General features: G+C 45.9%; 2 protein-coding genes and 1 long non-coding RNA gene across 3 annotated transcripts; all 3 read left to right on the top strand.

Annotated features, from left to right (window-relative positions):
* The first annotated feature begins 4,265 nt into the window (after positions 1 to 4,265).
* Positions 4,266 to 5,711, top strand: LOC117490989. Its single transcript, XR_004556722.1, has 2 exons — positions 4,266 to 4,456; positions 5,406 to 5,711. It is a non-coding gene; the product is annotated as an uncharacterized LOC117490989 (long non-coding RNA).
* A 6,190-nt stretch (positions 5,712 to 11,901) lies between these two features.
* LOC117490951 lies at positions 11,902 to 17,443 on the top strand. Its single transcript, XM_034140736.1, has 8 exons — positions 11,902 to 11,926; positions 12,335 to 12,612; positions 12,711 to 13,159; positions 13,252 to 13,576; positions 13,739 to 13,984; positions 14,172 to 14,733; positions 15,941 to 16,101; positions 16,586 to 17,443. The coding sequence occupies exons 1-8, from the start codon at positions 11,902 to 11,904 to the stop codon at positions 17,441 to 17,443; spliced, it is 2,904 nt and encodes a 967-aa protein (XP_033996627.1).
* Positions 17,444 to 18,779: 1,336 nt separating this feature from the next.
* Positions 18,780 to 19,680, top strand: LOC117490950. The gene is made up of 2 exons (XM_034140735.1): positions 18,780 to 18,992; positions 19,096 to 19,680. Exons 1-2 carry the CDS (start codon positions 18,846 to 18,848, stop codon positions 19,678 to 19,680), a joined length of 732 nt encoding a protein of 243 aa, XP_033996626.1. The 5' UTR covers positions 18,780 to 18,845.

Raw genomic sequence — 19,680 nt, 5'->3', positions numbered from 1 at the left:
CATTAGTTCTTCGTGAGATTGATCCTGTTGGACTCAGTACTACTGATACTACCCCCACAAGTACTATGAAGTACTTATTGTGTACTTTTCCAGTAATCCTCTGTCAATGTCCCCTCCTGAGTACAAGAATGCATGTTTTTCTTTTAATAAGCGTTAAAAAACATTTCTTCCTGAGACTGATATTGTTGGACAGAGTATTTTAAGAGGATGGTAGACATGATATCAGCAATACTTCCAGTCAGTACTCCGGCAGCAGCATTTTCACACCTTGGAAAGTCTTTAGAGTCTGGCCTGGAATGGATAGCTGTTCACAAATATCCTTCAGTAAAGTAACACACTCTGTCACATGGTTGCCCTCTTATGATGCTGCTGTCTTTTAATATATAATTATTCCTCTGCCGCTAGTTCGTTCCTCGCAGATTCTTCAGTCTCATCAGCCTCATCCTTCCATCAGTCCCAGTTAACGCCTCCAGCCCACTTCCAGTATCTGACTCCATATGATATTGTCCTGATGCTGTAAGGGTGATGCCCCATGATCACAAAATGACCCCTCTAGAGTGCCAAGGACCTCATATTATGTCTGTCATTAATGTTACATCACCCATTAAATCACCCAAAAAATATTTTTTTCCCTCATCAAACTTAGAAGAAGTGGCTTGATTTTGTTCTCAAGAGGGGACTTTGACAGAGTATTTCTCAAAAAAATACACAGTAAAAGTACTTCAATGTATTGTTAGTAGTAGGCTTACTAATACAAAGTCAAACCGTATCAATTTCATTAAGAACTAATGGTAACATTTTATTTTTGGGTCATTCCAGAATTGGAGGACATTTCATGTCCCCCATATAAAAAATCTAATAATCCATGCCCAAAAAGCTAAGACATGCACTTGTTGTGTTAAATATACTTGTCTTGAGACAAGATGCATATAAAGTTGTAGAAAAAGTGGTTTCAAAATATTATTTAAAATATCAAATAGCTCTCGAACACCCCCTAAAATTGCCCTTTTCTCTTGTCCCAGCTTCTTGGTGACCAACTTGCATGTCAACTATAACATTTAAAATAGGGTTTTTATTTACTTTTTTGGTATTATTCTATTGATATATGTGTCTTGTAATGGTAAAATCAATTTGTTAAATCATAAACACATTTTAAATAACAGTAATTTTGCACAGAAGGTGTGTCCCTCAACATGCGCGCAACCCTGTTACCGAAACCTTTTTAGCTTGGCAGAGGAAGTGAAAAAACTGTTTGTCGCATGACACAGTGGAAAGGACATCAGCAAGCCATGTGCTACTACCATGGGTAGACCAAAACTAAGTCCTCTCTTTTATTTGTAATATATTTCCAATCTTGTCACTCTTGAAGGAGTGTGGCACTCATACAAACGCAACCCTGTTACTCAAATTATGAAACAAAAACAAATTAATTTCAAATGTATCTTTCTTTTGTTAAATATATATAAATATAAATATAATATAAAGTGTGTCCATTCCTTGACAATAGCATTACATTGTGCAGCTAGCATTAATTCCTGAGGTAAAAGCTAAAATTAGCATTGATTTTCAACCCTGTTACTTGCAACCTGTTGGAGTAGAACACTTCTGCTACGCGCCGTTCGTTGGATGAGGCTGGATCTCTATTAAATTAAGAAAGGAATTGAAAACACCGGAATCAAAGTTATAACAAATTATCTGAGTTTACTTCTAGTAGGAAACCAAACACATATACAAGTTATACAGAGTACTCGAGTACTCCGGACTTTCAGATTTGTGATGCGATGCGGATAAATGCGTCGGGACCCGCCAACTCATCAAACCAAAAAGAAATTGGACTTCAGGTTTGTGATGCGATACGGACACAGTTATCAGGACCTGCCACTCACCAAACCAAAAAAGCATTTTTACACACACAAACATCAGTATTTCTATCTGTCTTTGGGGCGGAGATTTGTCGATTCTTCCTTCCCACTTTTCTCCCAAGCGAATTAGAGAGCCCCTGGGGAGGAGCTGTTTAAACTGACCACCTCCCCCAAGTGCCCTGACTGGCTGGATTCGCTTCTGGTCTGGTTCAATCAGAGTTCGGACCATAAAGTTCCATAAGGTCAAAAGTCAATGTTTATCTTTACCTTATCTTACTCTACATTCCTTTCCCAGGGGATATTTTCACCTAAACTATCCTCCTTCAGACATTTAAACTCTTCCTCACCTATTTAACGATGTGTCTTTAACGACTTAACAGCCGCATCTGGCTTTTAGGGATGATAAGAAGGATGTTGGTGTATTGAAACACAGAATCTCTGAGCCAGTGAATTTAAAAGTGAGAATAACATTCCTATTCTATATATAATTACCCAAACCGTTGTGATTACATAAAACAGTTCAAACAATACATGTTTACTTCAATACAGTGTAGAATCATATCTTCTTACTTCAAACCCTGTTACTATAATTAGAGTAACAGGGTTAATTCTTCATTGGAAAATATACATTTGATGCCTTAGCTGGGCAAATCACTTTTTTTTATGGTTTATTATCTGTTTTTCCTAAATACATAACAAAAAATAATCAAATGAAAGGTTCATTTTTCAAAAATGTTGGTGTCTAAATTGTCCTCCAATTCTGGAATGACCCTTTTATCATTCATCAAAGATAGCAAAAAACATGCATTATGTACTATGGAGGGGACTCTGACAGAGGATTACTCACAAAGTACACAGTAAAGTACTTCCTTTTATTTCTGGTAGCAGTCAACTAGTACCGAGTCCAACAGTATCAGTTTTATTCAGAACGTATGGTAAAAAATATTTGTATCACTCATTGAATATAGCAGGAAAGAAAATGAAGAGCAGCTGATTGACCGAGTGCAGAATCGCTGTATAGTTTAAATCTCCTTAGTTACAATGTTGTCTATTTTAGACAAAGGCTTATTATATTTACAGCCCTAAGAACATTCATTTTCTGGGCTCAATATGTGTCTTGGCTGTTTTCGTTGTGATCGCTAAATTCAGATGCTGGATCGCTAGAAACACCGCTGTCATGATCAGGCTGGCAAGAGCTGTTCCATGCTCTGCTCAACCTCCCGCCTTCCCAATGGACTCAGTAGTGCCCCCTGCTGCCGTGGAGCATGTGTGAGTGAGCATGTGTGAGTGTGTATGAGCACAACCACGGCGGAATATTACTGCCAAAAGTCACGTGACTCAGTCACGTGACTTTTGGCAGTAATATTCCGCCGTGAGAAGAAAAAGTTTTGTACTTGTAAAAAAAAGTTTTGTAGTTGTAAAACAAAGTGTTGTAGTTGTAAAACAAATTTGTGCACTTGTAAAAAAAAGTTTTGTAGTTGTAAAACAAAGTGTTGTAGTTGTAAAACAAATTTGTGCACTTGTAAAAAAAAGTTGTGTACTTGTAAAACCTAAGCTGAATTTGTCTCTGAAACATGATTTATTAGAAAAATGTTATGTGTTTGTTTGATAGATATGTTTTTTCTTTGCAAAACTAAATTCATTAGTTTGTAGATGGTGTTTTGTATTTGCAAACCACATTGTGTTTGTTAGTGAATCATAAGGCATTTGTAAAACCTGTTTAGTTTGTTTGTGGAGTTATGGCAGGAAATTAGCTCCATAGCGGGCCCTCTGTGAATCGCAGAGAGGGCCAGACGAACTTCTTTCATGTAACCCCTACATTCAAACAGAGAATGAACAGGCAGATTCGAAGGATTTATTTCTTTGGAAATGTTATTTTAAATACAATTAAATCAAGTTTTTTTTCGGTAAAACTAATGAAAAATATAACAAAAATAATATTAAAAAAATATATATTTAAAATATATATATATTTTTTTAATGTTTTTAAATATTATTTTTTGGAATATCTTAGGCCCTCATAGAGGGCCTAGAGGGCCCTGACGGCTCGCCACTGAGTACAAATCTTTCTTTAATCAAATCAGTTTTATTTATTCAGATGTTATCTCACAGCACTTTACATATACTATACCGTACTCTTTGTAGTTTATTACAATGATCATCATTTACCAAAAACCCCTGTTTTAGAGTCACTATGTGTCAGTCAGTGCTGGCTGTCATGGCTGAGAGGGGAGCTCTTCCTCATCTCTGCCACAGCTGGGGATCGAACCGCAGACCCACTTTCACTTTTTTATTTTATTTTTTCAATTTTTAGGCCCCCTTTCCTCTCCTTGCCCCCCTGCTTTCATAGAGAAGAATGGGCAGTATCCTCTGTTCTTCTCTGTTCCAATGTTCCAATTTCTGACCAATGGCTGTCCAGGCTTGGTTCCATATCTCGCCCAATAGGGAGGCCGGATATGTTCCATAAGAGAGAATCAAACTTTTGGGGCTTTTGGCGTCCAATCGGTGAGGCGGATTTGTTCCATAATTCTCAGCAATCTCTCCTCCGTCCGCCATTGTTTTTTCACACTGACTGACTTCAACCAAGCGACACTGTGAGTACAATGTGCATTAATTATTAGCAAATACGCGTGTAAACACTGTTACAAACGCACTTCTATGTCCGAGATTAGTCATACTGAGTTAACCGTGGTGTTTGTACGGTACTTTGTGAACCGCTGATGAACTGCTGTGTGTGTTTACCTTTAGCTAGCGGCTAAGCTAGCGGGACGCTACGGAGCCCAGCTATCCGCCCTCTGAAGCTTTTAGGGCCGACAGGGGGAGGACAATGTCCCGCTAACGCTGTGTGTGTGTGTTTCACATTAGCGGAACGCTACGGAGCTCAGGTATCCGCACTCTGAAGCTTTTAGGGCCGACAGGGGGAGGAGAATACAACGCTGTGTGTATTTATCGCTAAGCTAGCGGCTAAGCTAGCTGGACGCTACGGTTCAGGTATCCGTCCTCTGAGGCATTTATGGCGGACAGGTTGAGGAGGATGTCCCGCTCCTGTGTGTGTGTAACGGAGCTCAGATGAGAGGGCTCTGATTACAGTTTTAATCCTCTGTCAAACTGCATGTTTTCTGCCATATTTGATGAGAGATAAAATGATTTTCTGCCATAAGTTCTTAATGACATTGGTACTGTTGGACTCAGTACTCGTTGGACTTCTACCACAAGTAGCCTACAATGAAGTACTTTTACTGTGTACTTTTAAAGTAATCCTCTGTCAAACTCCCCTCCTGAGTACAATAATAAATGTTTTCTGCCATATTTGATGAGAGATAAAATGATTTTCTGCCACAGGAGTTTGACAGAGAATAACTGAAAAAGTACACAGTAAAATAACTCATGGCCACTGAGTACCTGGAGTGCCGTCTATGCAAGAAGAAGGTCGGCGGGTGGTCACAGGGCATCAATAATGATAATGATAATAATAATATGTATTCAAGACTCTTTGCTCACAGCAGCACTTCTCTCTTCCTCCCTCCTTCCTTTTCTCCTCAGGAGGAGATGCAGGGTCCTGATGGCCAGCCAGGATACCAGCATGTCCTGAAGCTGGCCAAGGCCCTGCTGGAAGCCAGGAGCCTTCAGGGGCTTTCTGACAAGAGGGTGGACGAACTCATGGCCCTCTGGCAACGCCTGCCCGAGCCGTCTACCCTCCCAGACACCGGGAGAGGCAGCTGAAGGGGCGGTTCAAGACAGCGAAGGGGAAGAACACCTCCTGTCCTGGGAATGATAGCACTTTTTTATTTAATTGTCTTTTATCTTTATTTATTTGAATCTATTTTTAAAATAAAACTCTGAACTGAACTTTGTGTGGAAACTTTATTTAGAATTCATTACACAACGTCTGATATTTCACTGCAACACGGGTCAATAAAACACAACATGGTGCATAAATAAGCACAGTAGAGATGATGGGATGATACACACACACATATATATACATATATATATATATATATATATATATGTAAGGGATAATGTGCAGCGACGCGGTCATTATGGGTAAAAGAACACCGACAGGCTGATCAGGAGCCCGACGCGAAGCGGAGGGATCTAGATCGGCATGAAGGTGTTCTTTTACCCATAATGACCAAGTCGCTGCACATTATCCCACTTATTACATGGCCACATTCTCAACAAAGTAACGATATGACTCCCAATATTAATTTAAATGCTTTTATTGTTTTAGAAAATGTTTTTAATGATTAAAAACATAGTTGTAACTGATTTAAAATGACATTCATCCGCTACGAAAAATAGTCCGTTGTTGATGTTTGAACTAGGCTGTTGCAACGGCAGGAACTGCTTCGATAGCAACTAACTCTGTGCATGTTAGCATGTTAGCCTTAGCTGTAATTAACATTAACCTGAACGTTTCCATTAATAGTACAATGTGACATGGTGAATGGGAAATCTTTAGGGATATTGAGATCGACGTTTCTGTCCTCGATCCTCTCTCCTTGCGGGGGTTTCGCAGATGACACATCTGAAAGCACAATTCCCAACATGTAAAAAAACGGGAAACAATATTGCCACAGTTGTATCGCTACCGCTAATGTGTGTGTAAGGACAGACAACATGGAAAGGCACTGACCCGATGTGGTGCTATTTCCTGGGTTGGAGGACAGGATGTTGCTCCATTTCTCCCTTTCGGTTATTGTTGGAGCCCAGTAACTCTTCAGGCTGCTCTCGCACCTGTGCCCAGTCACAGACATGATCTCTTTTGATCCAAGACCAGCCTGAGAGAGCAGTTGTACAGCCGTGCTTCTCAAGCTATGGTTTGTGTAGCGCTTTGAAAGCTGGGCTGCCTGGCTTATTGTGGATAGCATTTGCCCAAGGAAATTATGTCCCATGGGCTCACGTGAATACCACACTGATTCACCGTTGAGAAGCTGTTGGTCCTTTTTTAGTGGGTGAAGGTAGAAGGCTTTGGCGTCAGATGGGCACAGGGAAACATACTTTTTGAAGCTGGCAACGGGGCAATTTTGGTTTTCAGGCTCGGCGAAAATAAAACCTCTGTCATTCTCTTTATTCGTGTCTTTTGGATCTTTATGATTTTTTGGTATCGGCGTTGTGGGCAAGAGATATATATTCGCATCCGTGATCATCAAGTTTCAAAATAAAAGAGTTTTGATTCAAATGTCGATATCCCTCTCTGCCTCTTCTGGCAAGATGCAGTTGGACATCCATCCACACTTTCCGGACCAGTCCGCCGGCTGTGTTCACAGACAGCGCCTGTGAAGCCCTGAGCAGCCGCAAATCCGCAGCTGAGATAGGCGGGTGGTGCTGGCTGACGTCTTTCCCGTTTTTGCGGAGCTTTTTTACAACAGATGTGAAAACATCGTTGCTTGCTTTAAACGTAGCGCAGTTCATAATGTCAAACCTTGGAAAGTTTCTTGATATCCCTGCCCTAATGCCCAAGTAACTGGCAACTGAATAGGTTTTGCCGTTTGAGGTCTGGACCGTTGCATAAAAGGACCGCAGCTGCGTGTTCAGGGTTTCTGCTCCATAGCTGTCAAACTCTGTTGGTTCTTTTTTTTCAATCAACCAGTCTTTAAATAGTTTCATAGCCCATAATGTGTTCCGTTTTGTATTCAATTCATGCCTGTCCTCTTCAATTTGGTCGATTTCTCTGTCATTCAAATCTCGGTGTCTTTTCGCCTCTCTTACTCCTCCGCTGTTTTCTTGTCCCTCTTGTCTTTTTCTTTTCTTCACTGGGGACTCATCAGCCACTAACCATTCCTCCAAATTACTGTGCTCTCCAAATATATTAAAATTAATGTTAAAATCCTCCATGTTGCTATCACACGACAGCGGAAAACTAAAGACAAGCAGACAGTTTGCTTGCTTTTCAAACTGTTAAATTTGAAAAACAGTTAAATGACCGAACTTCTTTCTGAGCGTCTCTTGTCTTGTCAGTTCGAGCCAAACTGTATACAGTTCAATCGACCGGACTTCTTTCTGCAGATTTGAGCGTCCTTAACAACGGTCATAAATCCTTGACAGCGGTCTGTCTGTTCTGGATTAACAACGTGTCACGTGTTCTGAATTGACCAATCAGAATCGAGTATTCAACTAAACCATGTAATAAATATATATAACGTGCATCATAATACAGCTCTGTAGTACAAACCTTTCTTTAATCAAATCAGTTTTTTATTGATTCAGATGTTATCTCACAGCACTTTACAGATAGTATACCGTAGTCTTTGTAGTTTATTACAATCATCCTCATTTACCAAAACCCCCTGTTTCAGAGTCACTATGTGTCAGTCAGTGCTGGCTGTCATGGCTGCCCCTCCTCCTCCTCGAACTCAGATCCAGAGAGCAGTTTACAACCAAAGACTGAGGACGACACTGGAGACTCTTCTGAACACAGTGCTGATTGGAAGGAGACCAGAGAACCTGCCTCAGGCTCAAACTCACTGAAAAATAGACAAGAATCTGTCAGTGATCCACGACGTAGTGCTGAAAAGAAACCATTCAGCTGCTCAGTCTGTAAGAAAGCTTTTAGATATAGAAGAGATCTAAATCCACACAGGAGAGAAACCCTTTGGCTGCTCAGTTTGTGAGAAATTTGTGAATTTTTCACAGATTATACATTTATAATTTATACCCTTTAATTTAAACCCCCTGTTTTAGAGTCACTATGTGTCAGTCAGTGCTGGCTGTCATGGCTGAGAGGGGAGCCACAGCTGGGGATCGAACCGCGGACCCACTTTCACTTTTTTATTTTTTATTTTCACTTTTTGGGCCCACTTTCCTCTCCTTGCCCCCCTGCTTTCACAGAGAAGAATGGGCAGTAGGCCTATCCTACTGTGAGTCAAATGTGCATTAATTGTTAGCAAATACGCGTGTAAAAACTGTTACAAACGCACTTTTATGTCCGACATTAGTCATAGGCCTACTTCTGAGCTAACCGTGCTGTGTGTACGGTACTTTGTGAAACGCTGATGAAGTAATCGATGTTAGTACAACGGAGCTTTACGAGCTCTACACTTGGAAACACTTGGACTGTGCCAGGTCACGGAGGTGGAAGTGTTTAAGGGGTCATGCTGGTGCTCAGGAGTCCGCCCTCTGATGCATTTAGTGCTGACAGGGTGAGGAGGATGTCCCGCTCCGCTGTGTGTGTTTCCCTGGATGCTGCAGACAGCCATGTGAGCGGGACGTTACGGAGCTCAGGTATCCGCCCTCTGATGCACAGCGGAGCGGGACATCCTCCTCAACCTGTCAGCCCTAAATGCATCAGAGGGCGGAGGTCTCCTGAGCTCCGTAACGTCCCGCTAAAGTGGCACTTTAGACTCTGTGCAGCATCCAGATTTCTAAACCTCTCAGGTCTGTATTTACTGTGATCAGATGCTGCTCTGTTTACATGCACAGATGACTCCTGTTAGATGAAATCCTGCTTATTGTAATAACAGAAATGTGAGATGCAAACAGAAGAAGTCATGAAGGCACAGAGCTCAGAGGTGGTGTCTCTCCTCCACAAGTTAAAAGCATAATCCACTACTCGAAGTGAAACTAGTGAACTAAATGTTTAAGTGTTATAAAGAAAGGCAGAGGAGTGAAGAGGAGCAGAGTGCAGAGGAGATCAGAGCAGGCTCTGCAGCCGCAGTACCACATGCGGCCATGGGGGCGCTGTTTCACCCCAAATCATCCCAAATCATATCAAATCTTTAAAAAATTATATTAAATCATAGAAAAGAGCTACAGGAAGGAAACAATAAGGAACGCTTCACGAATTTGCGTGTCATCCTTGCGCTACCGGTGAGCTGTTATTCTCTGTTCCAATGTTCCAATTTCTGACCAATGGCTGTCCAGGCTTAGTTCCATATCTCGCCCAATAGGGAGGCCGGATATGTTCCATAAGAGAGAATCAAACTTTTGGGGCTTTTGGCGTCCAATCGGTGAGGCGGATTTGTTCCATAATTCTCAGCAAGCGCTCCTCCGTCCGCCATTGTTTTTTCACACTGACACTTCAACCAAGCGACACTGTGAGTAAAATGTGCATTCATTATTAGCAAATACGCGTTTAAACACTGTTACAAACGCACTTCTATGTCCGAGATTAGTCATACTGAGTTAACCGTAGTGTTTGTACGGTACTTTGTGAACCGCTGATGAACTGCTGTGTGTGTTTACCTTTAGCTAGCGGCTAAGCTAGCGGGACGCTACGGAGCTCAGGTATCCACCCTCTGAAGCTGTTAGGGCCGACAGGGGGAGGACAATACAACGCTGTGTGTATTTATCGCTAAGCTAGCGGCTAAGCTAGCTGGACGCTACGGTTCAGGTATCTGTCCTCTGAGGCATTTATGGCGGACAGGTTGAGGAGGATGTCCCGCTCCTGTGTGTGTGTAACGGAGCTCAGATGAGAGAGATAAAATGATTTTCTGCCACAGGAGTTTGACAGAGAATAACTGAAAAAGTACACAGTAAAATTACTTCATAGTAGCCTACAGTAAAGTACTTCATTGTATTTGTGGTAGTGGTCTAACTGAGTCCAACTCTGTGTAGATGGAACACCCAGAATTTAGAAGGGCACCTAACGGGACCCTCTTCTTGAAGGCCACGGCCGAAGCCAGCGCCCTCGCCCCCCGGCGAGCAGCCGGCCAAGCCCCATACAGGGCAAAGAAGAGGAGGTGGACGCGGAGGCCTGGGCCCACGTCTCCTCCGAGGGTGGCTCCACCGACAACGCCACCCTCGTCCTGAGCCGGTGGAAGGTCCAGTTCGGCCAGTACCAGGGAAAGATCTTCCACTGGCTCCTGGAGAACGACGTGGGCTACGCCGTCAATCTGGTCGCCTCCCACCAGAAGGAGCGAGAGAGGACAGGGTCTCAGTCTCCGCTGATGGTCAACAAGGTGGAGTCCTTCAGTCTGATTCACAATACCATTAAAAGAGTGACAACAGTTTTAACCTTATTTGTGAATTTACAGGACGCCTTCACCCGCTACTCCTCAGCGTACCCTGACTTTGTGGAGGCAGTCAGGTTCCACCGGGCGTTTGAGGAGGCGCGGGCAAAGTCCCTCCTGCCTGGTCAGGAGGGACAGGCCCTTGTTGGCTTCGGGGACTTTAAATTTGAGACCCTGGACGGCCTGTACAACTCTGTAGACCCCAAAAAAAATCCGGTATGTCGTATTATCTCTCTATTTATATATATATATATATATATACATACATGTGGATTCTAATTCGGTTGATAAGAATCACGTGACAAATTGTCTGATTTTTGTAGATTTGTCAACTACCTCCGGAGGAAGATTCCCACACCCGCCAGCAGATGGAGAACGCCGTCCGCTACACGAAGAGCCGAGACAGACAGAGACCTGCTGCTGCTGCTGGTTCTGCTGCTGCTGCTGCTGCTGCTGCTGCTGCTGCTGCTCCATCCACCAGCACCACCAGCAGCAGAACCAGCAGCAGCACAGTCTCTGGCCAGAGAGTGAGGACTACATCAAAGTACGTGTCTTATTTTAAAGCTGTCTGAGTTTGACGTACCTGGATGACCTTTCTGAAGACACGTTGGTGTTTTTCATGCTGTGCATTCTAGATGTTGTTCTGTCTCATAGGCCTGCTTCAGCGTTTGCGGCCTTCGTGTCCGGGCGGCGTTCTCTGCCTGCCGTGGAAATGCAGGCACAGATCAATAAGCTGGTTGACCCTAAGCCTGCATTTCCAGGCAAGTCCAGCCTAAATGAAATGCACAGTTTAACCCTATTTGTATTTCTCATGTTCACTGTATATTTTCTTCTCACTCACGTTGCAATTACAGCCTCCCTCAGATCAGCTCTTCCCTCCAAGCCATCGGAGGAGCCTTCCGATGAAGAGCTGATCAGGGCGGTAGTTGACATGGAGGAGTGTAAGTAAAAACTGAAGTAGCATTCATGCAACATGTTGTTGATAACTGAAAGTTTGACTTCATTTTTGACCCTTCTCCCTTTATTTTGCTCTATAAATATGTCCGTATTCAGAAGGATATGACCTGGCAGGTAATTTTGCTTTAATGAAAAACTATCCGCCTTTTGCAAGTCTCAAATCACCAAGCTTCACGCCGACCAATCGCCTGTCAAATCATCACTAACGAGTGCTTGTAGATGTAGAGTAAGCTCATCATCCTCTCCCTCGTAAACCCGTGTAACCCCTCCAACCGCTCGCTGCCTGCATCGCTCCCTCAACAAGTCAAATCTGGTGTCGTTGTTTTGTCTCGTCGTCACTTTCTCTCTTTAAACAACCTTCTGTGCTCCACTAGGTTTTAGTTTTCTGTGGCTCAATATTAACACAACACAACTAACATCTAATTCTTTCATGTTAATTAAACATTTGTGTGTCTTTTTTATACCTCGGGACTGTGGGAAACAGTATTTCAATCTTTCTGTGGGTACAAACATATTTTGAGATTGACATAAAGTTGAGTTTGATTTATCTTTAAGCCTCAGATGTACAGGCCCCTCTCTCATTCCATCCACCTCCCGCCACCTCCTCCTCCGCACCACACAAGGGGGCTGGTGTCTCTGTCGAGCCCACGGACGAGGAGCTACTGGAGGCCACGCAGGAACAACACCACCCCCTGCGACCTCCAGCAGGAGTCCAGCCTGCAGAGTCACCAGCTCCCTCCTCGCCACCGCCGCCCGCAGCCACGGCAGCCCCCGGTGCTGCTACTCCCGGACAGGAGGAGCTGCCGGGGCCAGCCTTCCTCCCTCCTCCGCCACATGAGGTAAGACTGTCTGTCAAAGTAAACGCTGCTCATCTGCTGCCCTGGAGCGATGTCCTCAGATATAAGTGCCCTTTACGTTCCTCTGGTTCTCTCTCCAGCTGCTGCCCGAGTCATGGCGGGCAGCTCTCACTGCAGAGCAGCAGCAGTGGATCGGTCGGGTGCTGTTCACCAGGGACCAGTGGGGGAGGCCGAGCCTCATCACAGACTTGAATCTGTGGTGGAGCCCCCCCCAATCCCGGCCGATCTACCACCAGCCTCCCGCGTCCCCCGACCCCTTCTTTGCATGTCGGCTGTTTCTCTGGATGCCACACCGGATCTGGCGTCTGCAGCTGACATGCCCCCAGCCTTCATGCACCGGGTCCATGGTGAAGGCTGGGCTGTACAGGACCATCCGGAGGGTCCTGGACATCGACGGCTGGTATCTCATGGCCACTGAGTACCTGGAGTGCCGTCGATGCAAGAAGAAGGTCGGCGGGTGGTCACAGGGCATCATCAGGCAGCTGGCCCCCACCTACAGCTGCCAGTTCCCAGCAGTACTTACGTACAAGTGAGAGGAATTGACAACATACCGTATATATAAATAAATGCAATGAATGTGATGCCGGAGCTGTATATAATGCTTGTTTTGTGTTTCTGCAGGCTGTCCTGTGACCATAGGGTGGTTACACAGCTGAAGTCCCGCACTCTGGGCAACAGTGCCACTCAGCTGTGCAACACCCTGCGGGAGCAGCACTCGGACGCCTGGATGCGGAGAGCGATCCAGTACCTCGGCGTGTGCGAGCAGTTCCTGGCCTTGTGCAGCGTGAGGGGGCAGTTTCCACCACCACCCCAAATGCCCACTCTGCCCTCACCCATCTGGCTGCTGACAGTCTACGGCTATGACATAATGACGCGGCTGGATGAGTACAAGGCCAGGATCACGTCCACCTTCGGATCCATCCTTAAGATGGATTCCACCAAGAAGGTCAGTATAGTTGGTCACAATTTCATTTTTTTTTTACAGCCGCCGTGTGTTTATGCACTCACATTTGAAATCTCTCTCTCTCTCTCTCTGTCTCTGTCTCTCTCTCTCTGTCTCTTTCTCTCTTTCTCCTCTCTCTTTCTCTCTTTCTCTCTTTGTGTCCAGGTGACGAAGAAGCTCGCCGGTATCGCTTTCGACACGGCCGCCTGGGTTACCAACGTTGGTAACGAATACGGGCAGGTCCTCATCAGCGTCCTCACCTGCTCCGAGGGCGCCGAGGGCCTGTCCAGTATGGCGGCCGGACTGATGAGGCGGTACCGACTCGCCGAGGTACCACCCCCCCAGCTGATCTACGTGGATCGGGACTGCTGCAACAGAGACGGCATGTCAAAGACAGCTGCCTTGTTTCAGGTCTGGCCTGTCAATACTAGTACTGATAATCATAGTAGAATTATCGCAATATTATTTATCTTACACTAAATGACTATTGACCAAAGCCACGCTAGGTGTTGTTCAAGATAATTACAACATCATAAAAACAGTATTTGAGAAAAATTGTACTCTAATAATCAGACAGACTTTTGTTTCCTTTTCACAGGAGTGGGGACAGCTTGTGGTGAGACTGGACATCTGGCACCTGATGCGACGTTTCGCAGCAGGTGTCACCACAGGGAGCCACGAGCTGTACCCCGCCTTCATGAGGCAGCTGTCTCTGTGCATCTTCGAGGTGGAACCCGGAGATGCCCGCCGTCTCACTGAAGCCAAGCGGTCCCAGCTGGAGGGGAAGCACGGGATGGTCGGCCTGACCGACGCCGAGGTGATCCAGAAGATCACCAGGGAGGAGTGGAGGCTCCACTGCCGTCGTCGGACGCGTGGGGCGGAGGAGACGGCGCTCCTGATCCAGGACCTCCTCCAAACCTTCGGCGGTACGGCAGGACGCAACAACCTGGACATCCCGTTGCTTGACCCTCTCCGCATCCAGGACATATGGAGTACGCAGAGGCCCCACCTCAGCTGCATACAGGACCCACCTGGCGTGCAGCTGTACACGCAGACCGGCAGGCTGACAAAGGGCGGAGTCATCCTGCCGGTCTATCGCTGCGCGAGGGGCTCCACATCTTTGGAGTCCTTCCGCCTCCACCTCAACCGGTTCATCCCAGGTACAGCTTGTGATAAAGTCTATCATGTATTCACATTTCACGCAAATGTCAATTCATTTCTGATCTGATACCTGCTTCCTCAGGGACGCAGGCAGGGGCGGACTGGCCATCGGGACGTTCGGGACGAATCCCGATGGGCCGGTAGCCCGGTACCGAAGTGGGCCGGTCGGACCACTCGACGCGGCCCACTGCCCCACTCCGATCGGCCCACTTCGGTACCGGTGAAATTGTAATCAGCTTAATGCTTGGCCCACGAGTGAACGTGGATCGCTTTATTTAGTGATCGGATACGACCGGAAAAACATTCCATGTAAACGGGGCTATTGATAGGTTGTCAAACTTGTCAATCTTATGTTTTTGAAAGTAGGCTGAATGAACTGAAGGGGCTGGGCCGGGAGAGATGAGTCGTCTCTTCCAATTGGAAAGAGGGCGAGGCCCGCGTCAGAGGTCCGCACTCATCAGACAAGCTCCCTAGCTTCGTTTGATGATTGATCAGTAAGTTAGCTAGCAAAATTGAGAAAGAAAAGATGGAGAACAGTAAAAAAAGAAAGGGTGGGGCTGAAAAAGCCAGAATGAAAAAACGAAAATTGCTACAGGAAGAAGCTGGACAATTTTCGAAAATCACAGAGCTGTTTAGTAGAAGGGCTCCCGCTCCCTGTCGCAGTAATGAGGAGGAGAATGAGAAGGAAGATGATGAACCACAGACCCGGCATATAATGACAGCAGGTGCAGTGTGCAGTGTGCAGGGCTGTGTTAATGTATGTTACTGTTAGCAATAGCATTAGTTAACTGAGAAAACCGTCATGAAAAAAGTTTAGCAATGTTACGACTAGTATAAAATGCCCACGGCTGTGATTGACAACCTGGACAGCCAGTCAGAAGCTAGAATGCCAACCTAGAGAGCCTATCAGAACCTAGAATGGGCTGCAGGGCTGGCCAGACTATTATATTGTGCATAAGGTTAGATGCATTAGGATAGAGTCATATGCTCATGATATTCCAAGTTAAATTATATAATATTAATATTATAATTTTAAATAATTATATTAAATAATATTAATATTTAATAATATTAATATTAAATAATAAGGACACAGAGATTTGTGGCCAATTCACTATTGCATTCATTTTAGTGATTGACATTACTGTGCATGATATTGATATAATATTGGTAATTTAATTGATTGCTGATGTTCTTCTTATGCAGTTGACCCTGAGGAAAGTGAGACAGCTGCAGGGTCAAGTACAGTTCATCCTGAGGAAAGGGAGACAGCTGCAGGGTCAAGTACAGTTGACCCTGAGGAAAGTGAGACAGCTGCAGGGTCCAGCACAGGAGAACCAAAAGACAGGGAGATGCAGACTGATGAAGTGAGCTTTGATTACTTTGCCCGGCCTCAGGCTAAAGATATAAATACATTTTTCGCATACCACCCTCAACAACCCCCAAAACAAACAGTTAAAAATATCTACAACAATAAAGATGGAATCAATAGAAAGTGGCTTACATATTGTGAGAAATCCAACTCACTCTACTGTACAGTATGTTTAGCGTATGCAAAGCCATCTGCAAATGACAGCTCATTCATCAAAGGAGGAATGACATCTTGGAAGCATGTACATCAAAGAATAGAAGAGCACGAGAAAAACCAAATACGATGTCTGCCTGCAGGAACATGTCACCCAATGTGTTGAAAAAAGCAAGAAGCTGCATGAGACTGGGTCTAAAGGCAGAGGGTCCTTTGTCACTCTGCTCTCAAAAACTACAGTGAACAAAGTGATCAATGTCATCAGCCACTTAATCCAAGAAACCATATCTAGGGAAGTAAGGGTGGCAGGCATGTTTTCTGTGCAGATCGACACCACACAGGATGTTACATCTACAGACCAGTGTGCTGTTATCCTCAGGTATGTGACAGATGTGGTCCACGAGAGGCTCATAGCTGTGGTTGACTGTGAGTCATCAACTGGACAATATTTTGTAGAGCTACTGAAGAAAACTCTGGCAAAGGTGGACATTGATCTTCGGAATTGTGTGGGAAACTCAACCGATGGAGCGGCAAACATGCAGGGCCAATACAAGGGGTTCTCCACCTTGCTCTCCGCAGAGTCTCCCAACCAAGTGCACATCTGGTGCTACGCACACGTCCTGAACCTTGTGCTAGGAGACACCACAGGTGTTGTGATAGCCAGTGCATCGCTCTTCTCACTTCTGAATGATGTTGCTGTATTCATCAGAGAGTCATACAAGCGTATGAACATGTGGGAGGAAGTGAGTGAAGACACACGACACAGACGGCTGTCTCCAATCGGGGAGACAAGGTGGTGGGCCAAGGATCAGGCTCTGAGCAAGATATTTGGGTGTTTTGGCAATCGTGCCTTGTTTATTGACTTGGTGTCAACATTAACAAGGATTGAAGAAGATGACTCCATGAAGCCACATGTCAGAGCAAAAGCCAGGGGGTACACAGAGTCTCTCCTAAGGTTCGAGACAATACTGACCGCTCAGATCTTTCTCCGAATATTTGAAATCACGTCACCCCTCTCCAAGTATCTCCAAACCAGCGGCATGGACTTACTGACTGCCCATCGGTTAGTAATAGGGACCCAAGAGAGCCTCAACAAGTGTGTCAGGGGTTTTGATGAGGTGAAAAGAGCAGCAGATGCATTTGTGGAGTGGGCCAATGCCAAGCTGCAGGAGAAGGAGGACTGAAGTTGTGGTCCAAGCTGTGCTCCCAGAGAAACGGGTCAGGAGAAAGAAGGCCATGCCAGGTGAGTTGGCTGAAGATGAGCCTGTGTCAGACGCTGAGGCAGACTACAGGATCAAGGTCCACAATGTAATTCTGGACACAGTCACAGAGAGCATTCAGAGTCGCTATGCTGCAAATGGACCACTCTGCGCAGACTTTGCATGTCTTGATCCTCGGAATTTCCCTAAAATAAAGGAAATGGGCCTTCCAACAGAAGCATTGCAAAAGCTGAGCGAATGCTTGCAGAAGTATGATGAAAGAGCCACTGCTGGAATACTGCAGGCTGAGCTGTCAAGCCTAGCCAACTGTTGGGAAAGACTTAAGATGCCCCATTTGGATGCATACAATGTCAGGACAACCGAAGGGGAGGATGGAAGAGAAGAAGACCTGGAGCTAGAGAACAGTTGCAACTACTGCAAAAACTGTGCTATTTGTGTGCATCATGTCTTGTCACAGTACAACTTGCTGACTGATGCCTATCATGTCATTGGATTGGGCTACAAGTTCCTCCTAACACTGTCATTCAGTCAAGTTGCCTGTGAGAGGACCTTCTCCACACTGAAATATGTGAAGAATCGACTGAGGACCACCCTGACCCAGGAGCATATGGAGGCATTCATGCTCATGTGCACAGAGAAGGAGATTCTGATGGCTCTGGACACTGATGGAGTGATTGACAGGGTCGCAGAGACAAGTGAGCTGCTGCGACACCTGCTGGTGATGTAAGGTAGAACAGTCTCTTTGTTTTGGGGTTTCTGAGAGGGTATGTGCCTGTTGTATTCCTTGAAGTTGGTTATTTAATACTGGACAAGTGCTCTCATAATGACTATTAGAATCATTTGTTGGTTAGACCACATGGCATTGATTGAATATCTGAGCTGCTTGTGCATTGGCACTTCTTTTTGTTTACAGCCAGGCACAGGCAACCATTTTTGACTATACCCATTTGCTGTACTTGTCCTTAATCCCGTACATTCACACGTTACTGACTCCTACATATCCACTTTGACACACTTCACACATGACACGGACATTTTTAAGAAACCTTAAATAAAGGAAGGTTTCATTTTGCACCTTACTCTTGTTGTCCATCTCTTTTATGTTATGGCTTGACTCTGGGGAATCTAGCCATAACAGTATATATGAGCATAGTAGATGTATAATTTATCTGTAGGCTACAAGGGTGGCCCGCATGCGTGGGCGGCGGGCCGGTGTGTGGGCCGGTGCGTGGGCCGGTGCGTGGGCCGGTGCGTCTGAACATCCCGGGCTGAATTTGTGTCCCAGTCCGCCCCTGGACGCAGGCGAGTGCCAAGCACTTCCAGGCGTTCCTGGTCGATGGACTGGTCGATGGACTGGTGAGGTGGAATGAGGACCGTGCAGCGGCAGCTGCGGGAGAGGTGGAGCCTCTGCACTCCTACAGTGGCCACCTCAAGCACGTCCTTAACCAGAAGAGCCAAAGGGTGCTTGGCCGTCAGCTGGTTAAGGACTTCACCAAGCCTGTCGAGTACACAGGTGGGTGATGTGAAAACCCTATTCACTTTATTCAGACATCAGAACTGTGAGGAAAAGGAGCATTTTGCAAATCCTTTGCTTCCTGTCTTTTGCCGCGTGACAGGGGAGCTCATCGGGGTGGAGTTCCTGTACAGGCAGACAGGCAAAGTGCTTGAGGACGTCAGCTTGGACCCCGACATTCCGGACGAGGCTGCTGCCATCCAGTCGCTGGAGGAGGTGGACGAGGGTATCGAGGAAGACGTGGAGGACCCGACCGTCTTCCAGCCAGATACCCCGACCGTCTTCCAGCCAGATACCCCCTCCACCGGCACAGCAGCCCGGTCGAGTGATCCGTCTGACTCACCCAGGTGTGTCCCTCTCATGGCTGCCCCTCCTCCTCCCCCCCCTCCTCCTCCTCCTCTTCGATTACTGCTCCCGGCTGGCCCTCTCACGGCTGCCCCTGCTGCTCAGCCTCCTCCTCTTCGTGTGCCCAGGACAACGGCCTACAGGAAGAGGAAGGCGGCGGAGGCTGATGCTGCAAGGGGTGGGCCGTCGCCCTGGAGCAAAGCCCGCCAGCAGACAGGTCAATACACCTGCAGCAAGTGTGGCCAGGCCAAGAGGATCGACACTGGCCACACTCGCATTGCAGGTGTGTCTCACTGCGCGGCTGCCGGTGGGAGAACTGTGGAGTAATGGCGGGTGGAGATGA

The sequence above is a fragment of the Trematomus bernacchii genome, unplaced genomic scaffold (genome assembly GCF_902827165.1).
Source record: "Trematomus bernacchii unplaced genomic scaffold, fTreBer1.1, whole genome shotgun sequence".
NCBI lineage: Eukaryota > Metazoa > Chordata > Actinopteri > Perciformes > Nototheniidae > Trematomus > Trematomus bernacchii.
Note: the sequence above shows the minus strand (reverse complement) of the source record. Positions and strands in the feature narration are given on the sequence as shown.

Bases quoted from the DNA above. Each gene is read 5' to 3' on its own strand.
- LOC117490951 (XM_034140736.1), top strand. From the start codon at position 11,902: ATGAAAAACTATCCGCCTTTTGCAA. The intron at 12,613-12,710 runs GTAAGACTGTCT...TTCTCTCTCCAG, and splicing joins TCCCTCCTCCGCCACATGAG to CTGCTGCCCGAGTCATGGCG. The intron at 14,734-15,940 runs GTACAGCTTGTG...CTTCTTATGCAG, and splicing joins CCTCAACCGGTTCATCCCAG to TTGACCCTGAGGAAAGTGAG.
- LOC117490950 (XM_034140735.1), top strand. From the start codon at position 18,846: ATGAGGACCGTGCAGCGGCAGCTGCGGGAGAGGTGGAGCCTCTGCACT. The intron at 18,993-19,095 runs GTGGGTGATGTG...GCCGCGTGACAG, and splicing joins CAAGCCTGTCGAGTACACAG to GGGAGCTCATCGGGGTGGAG.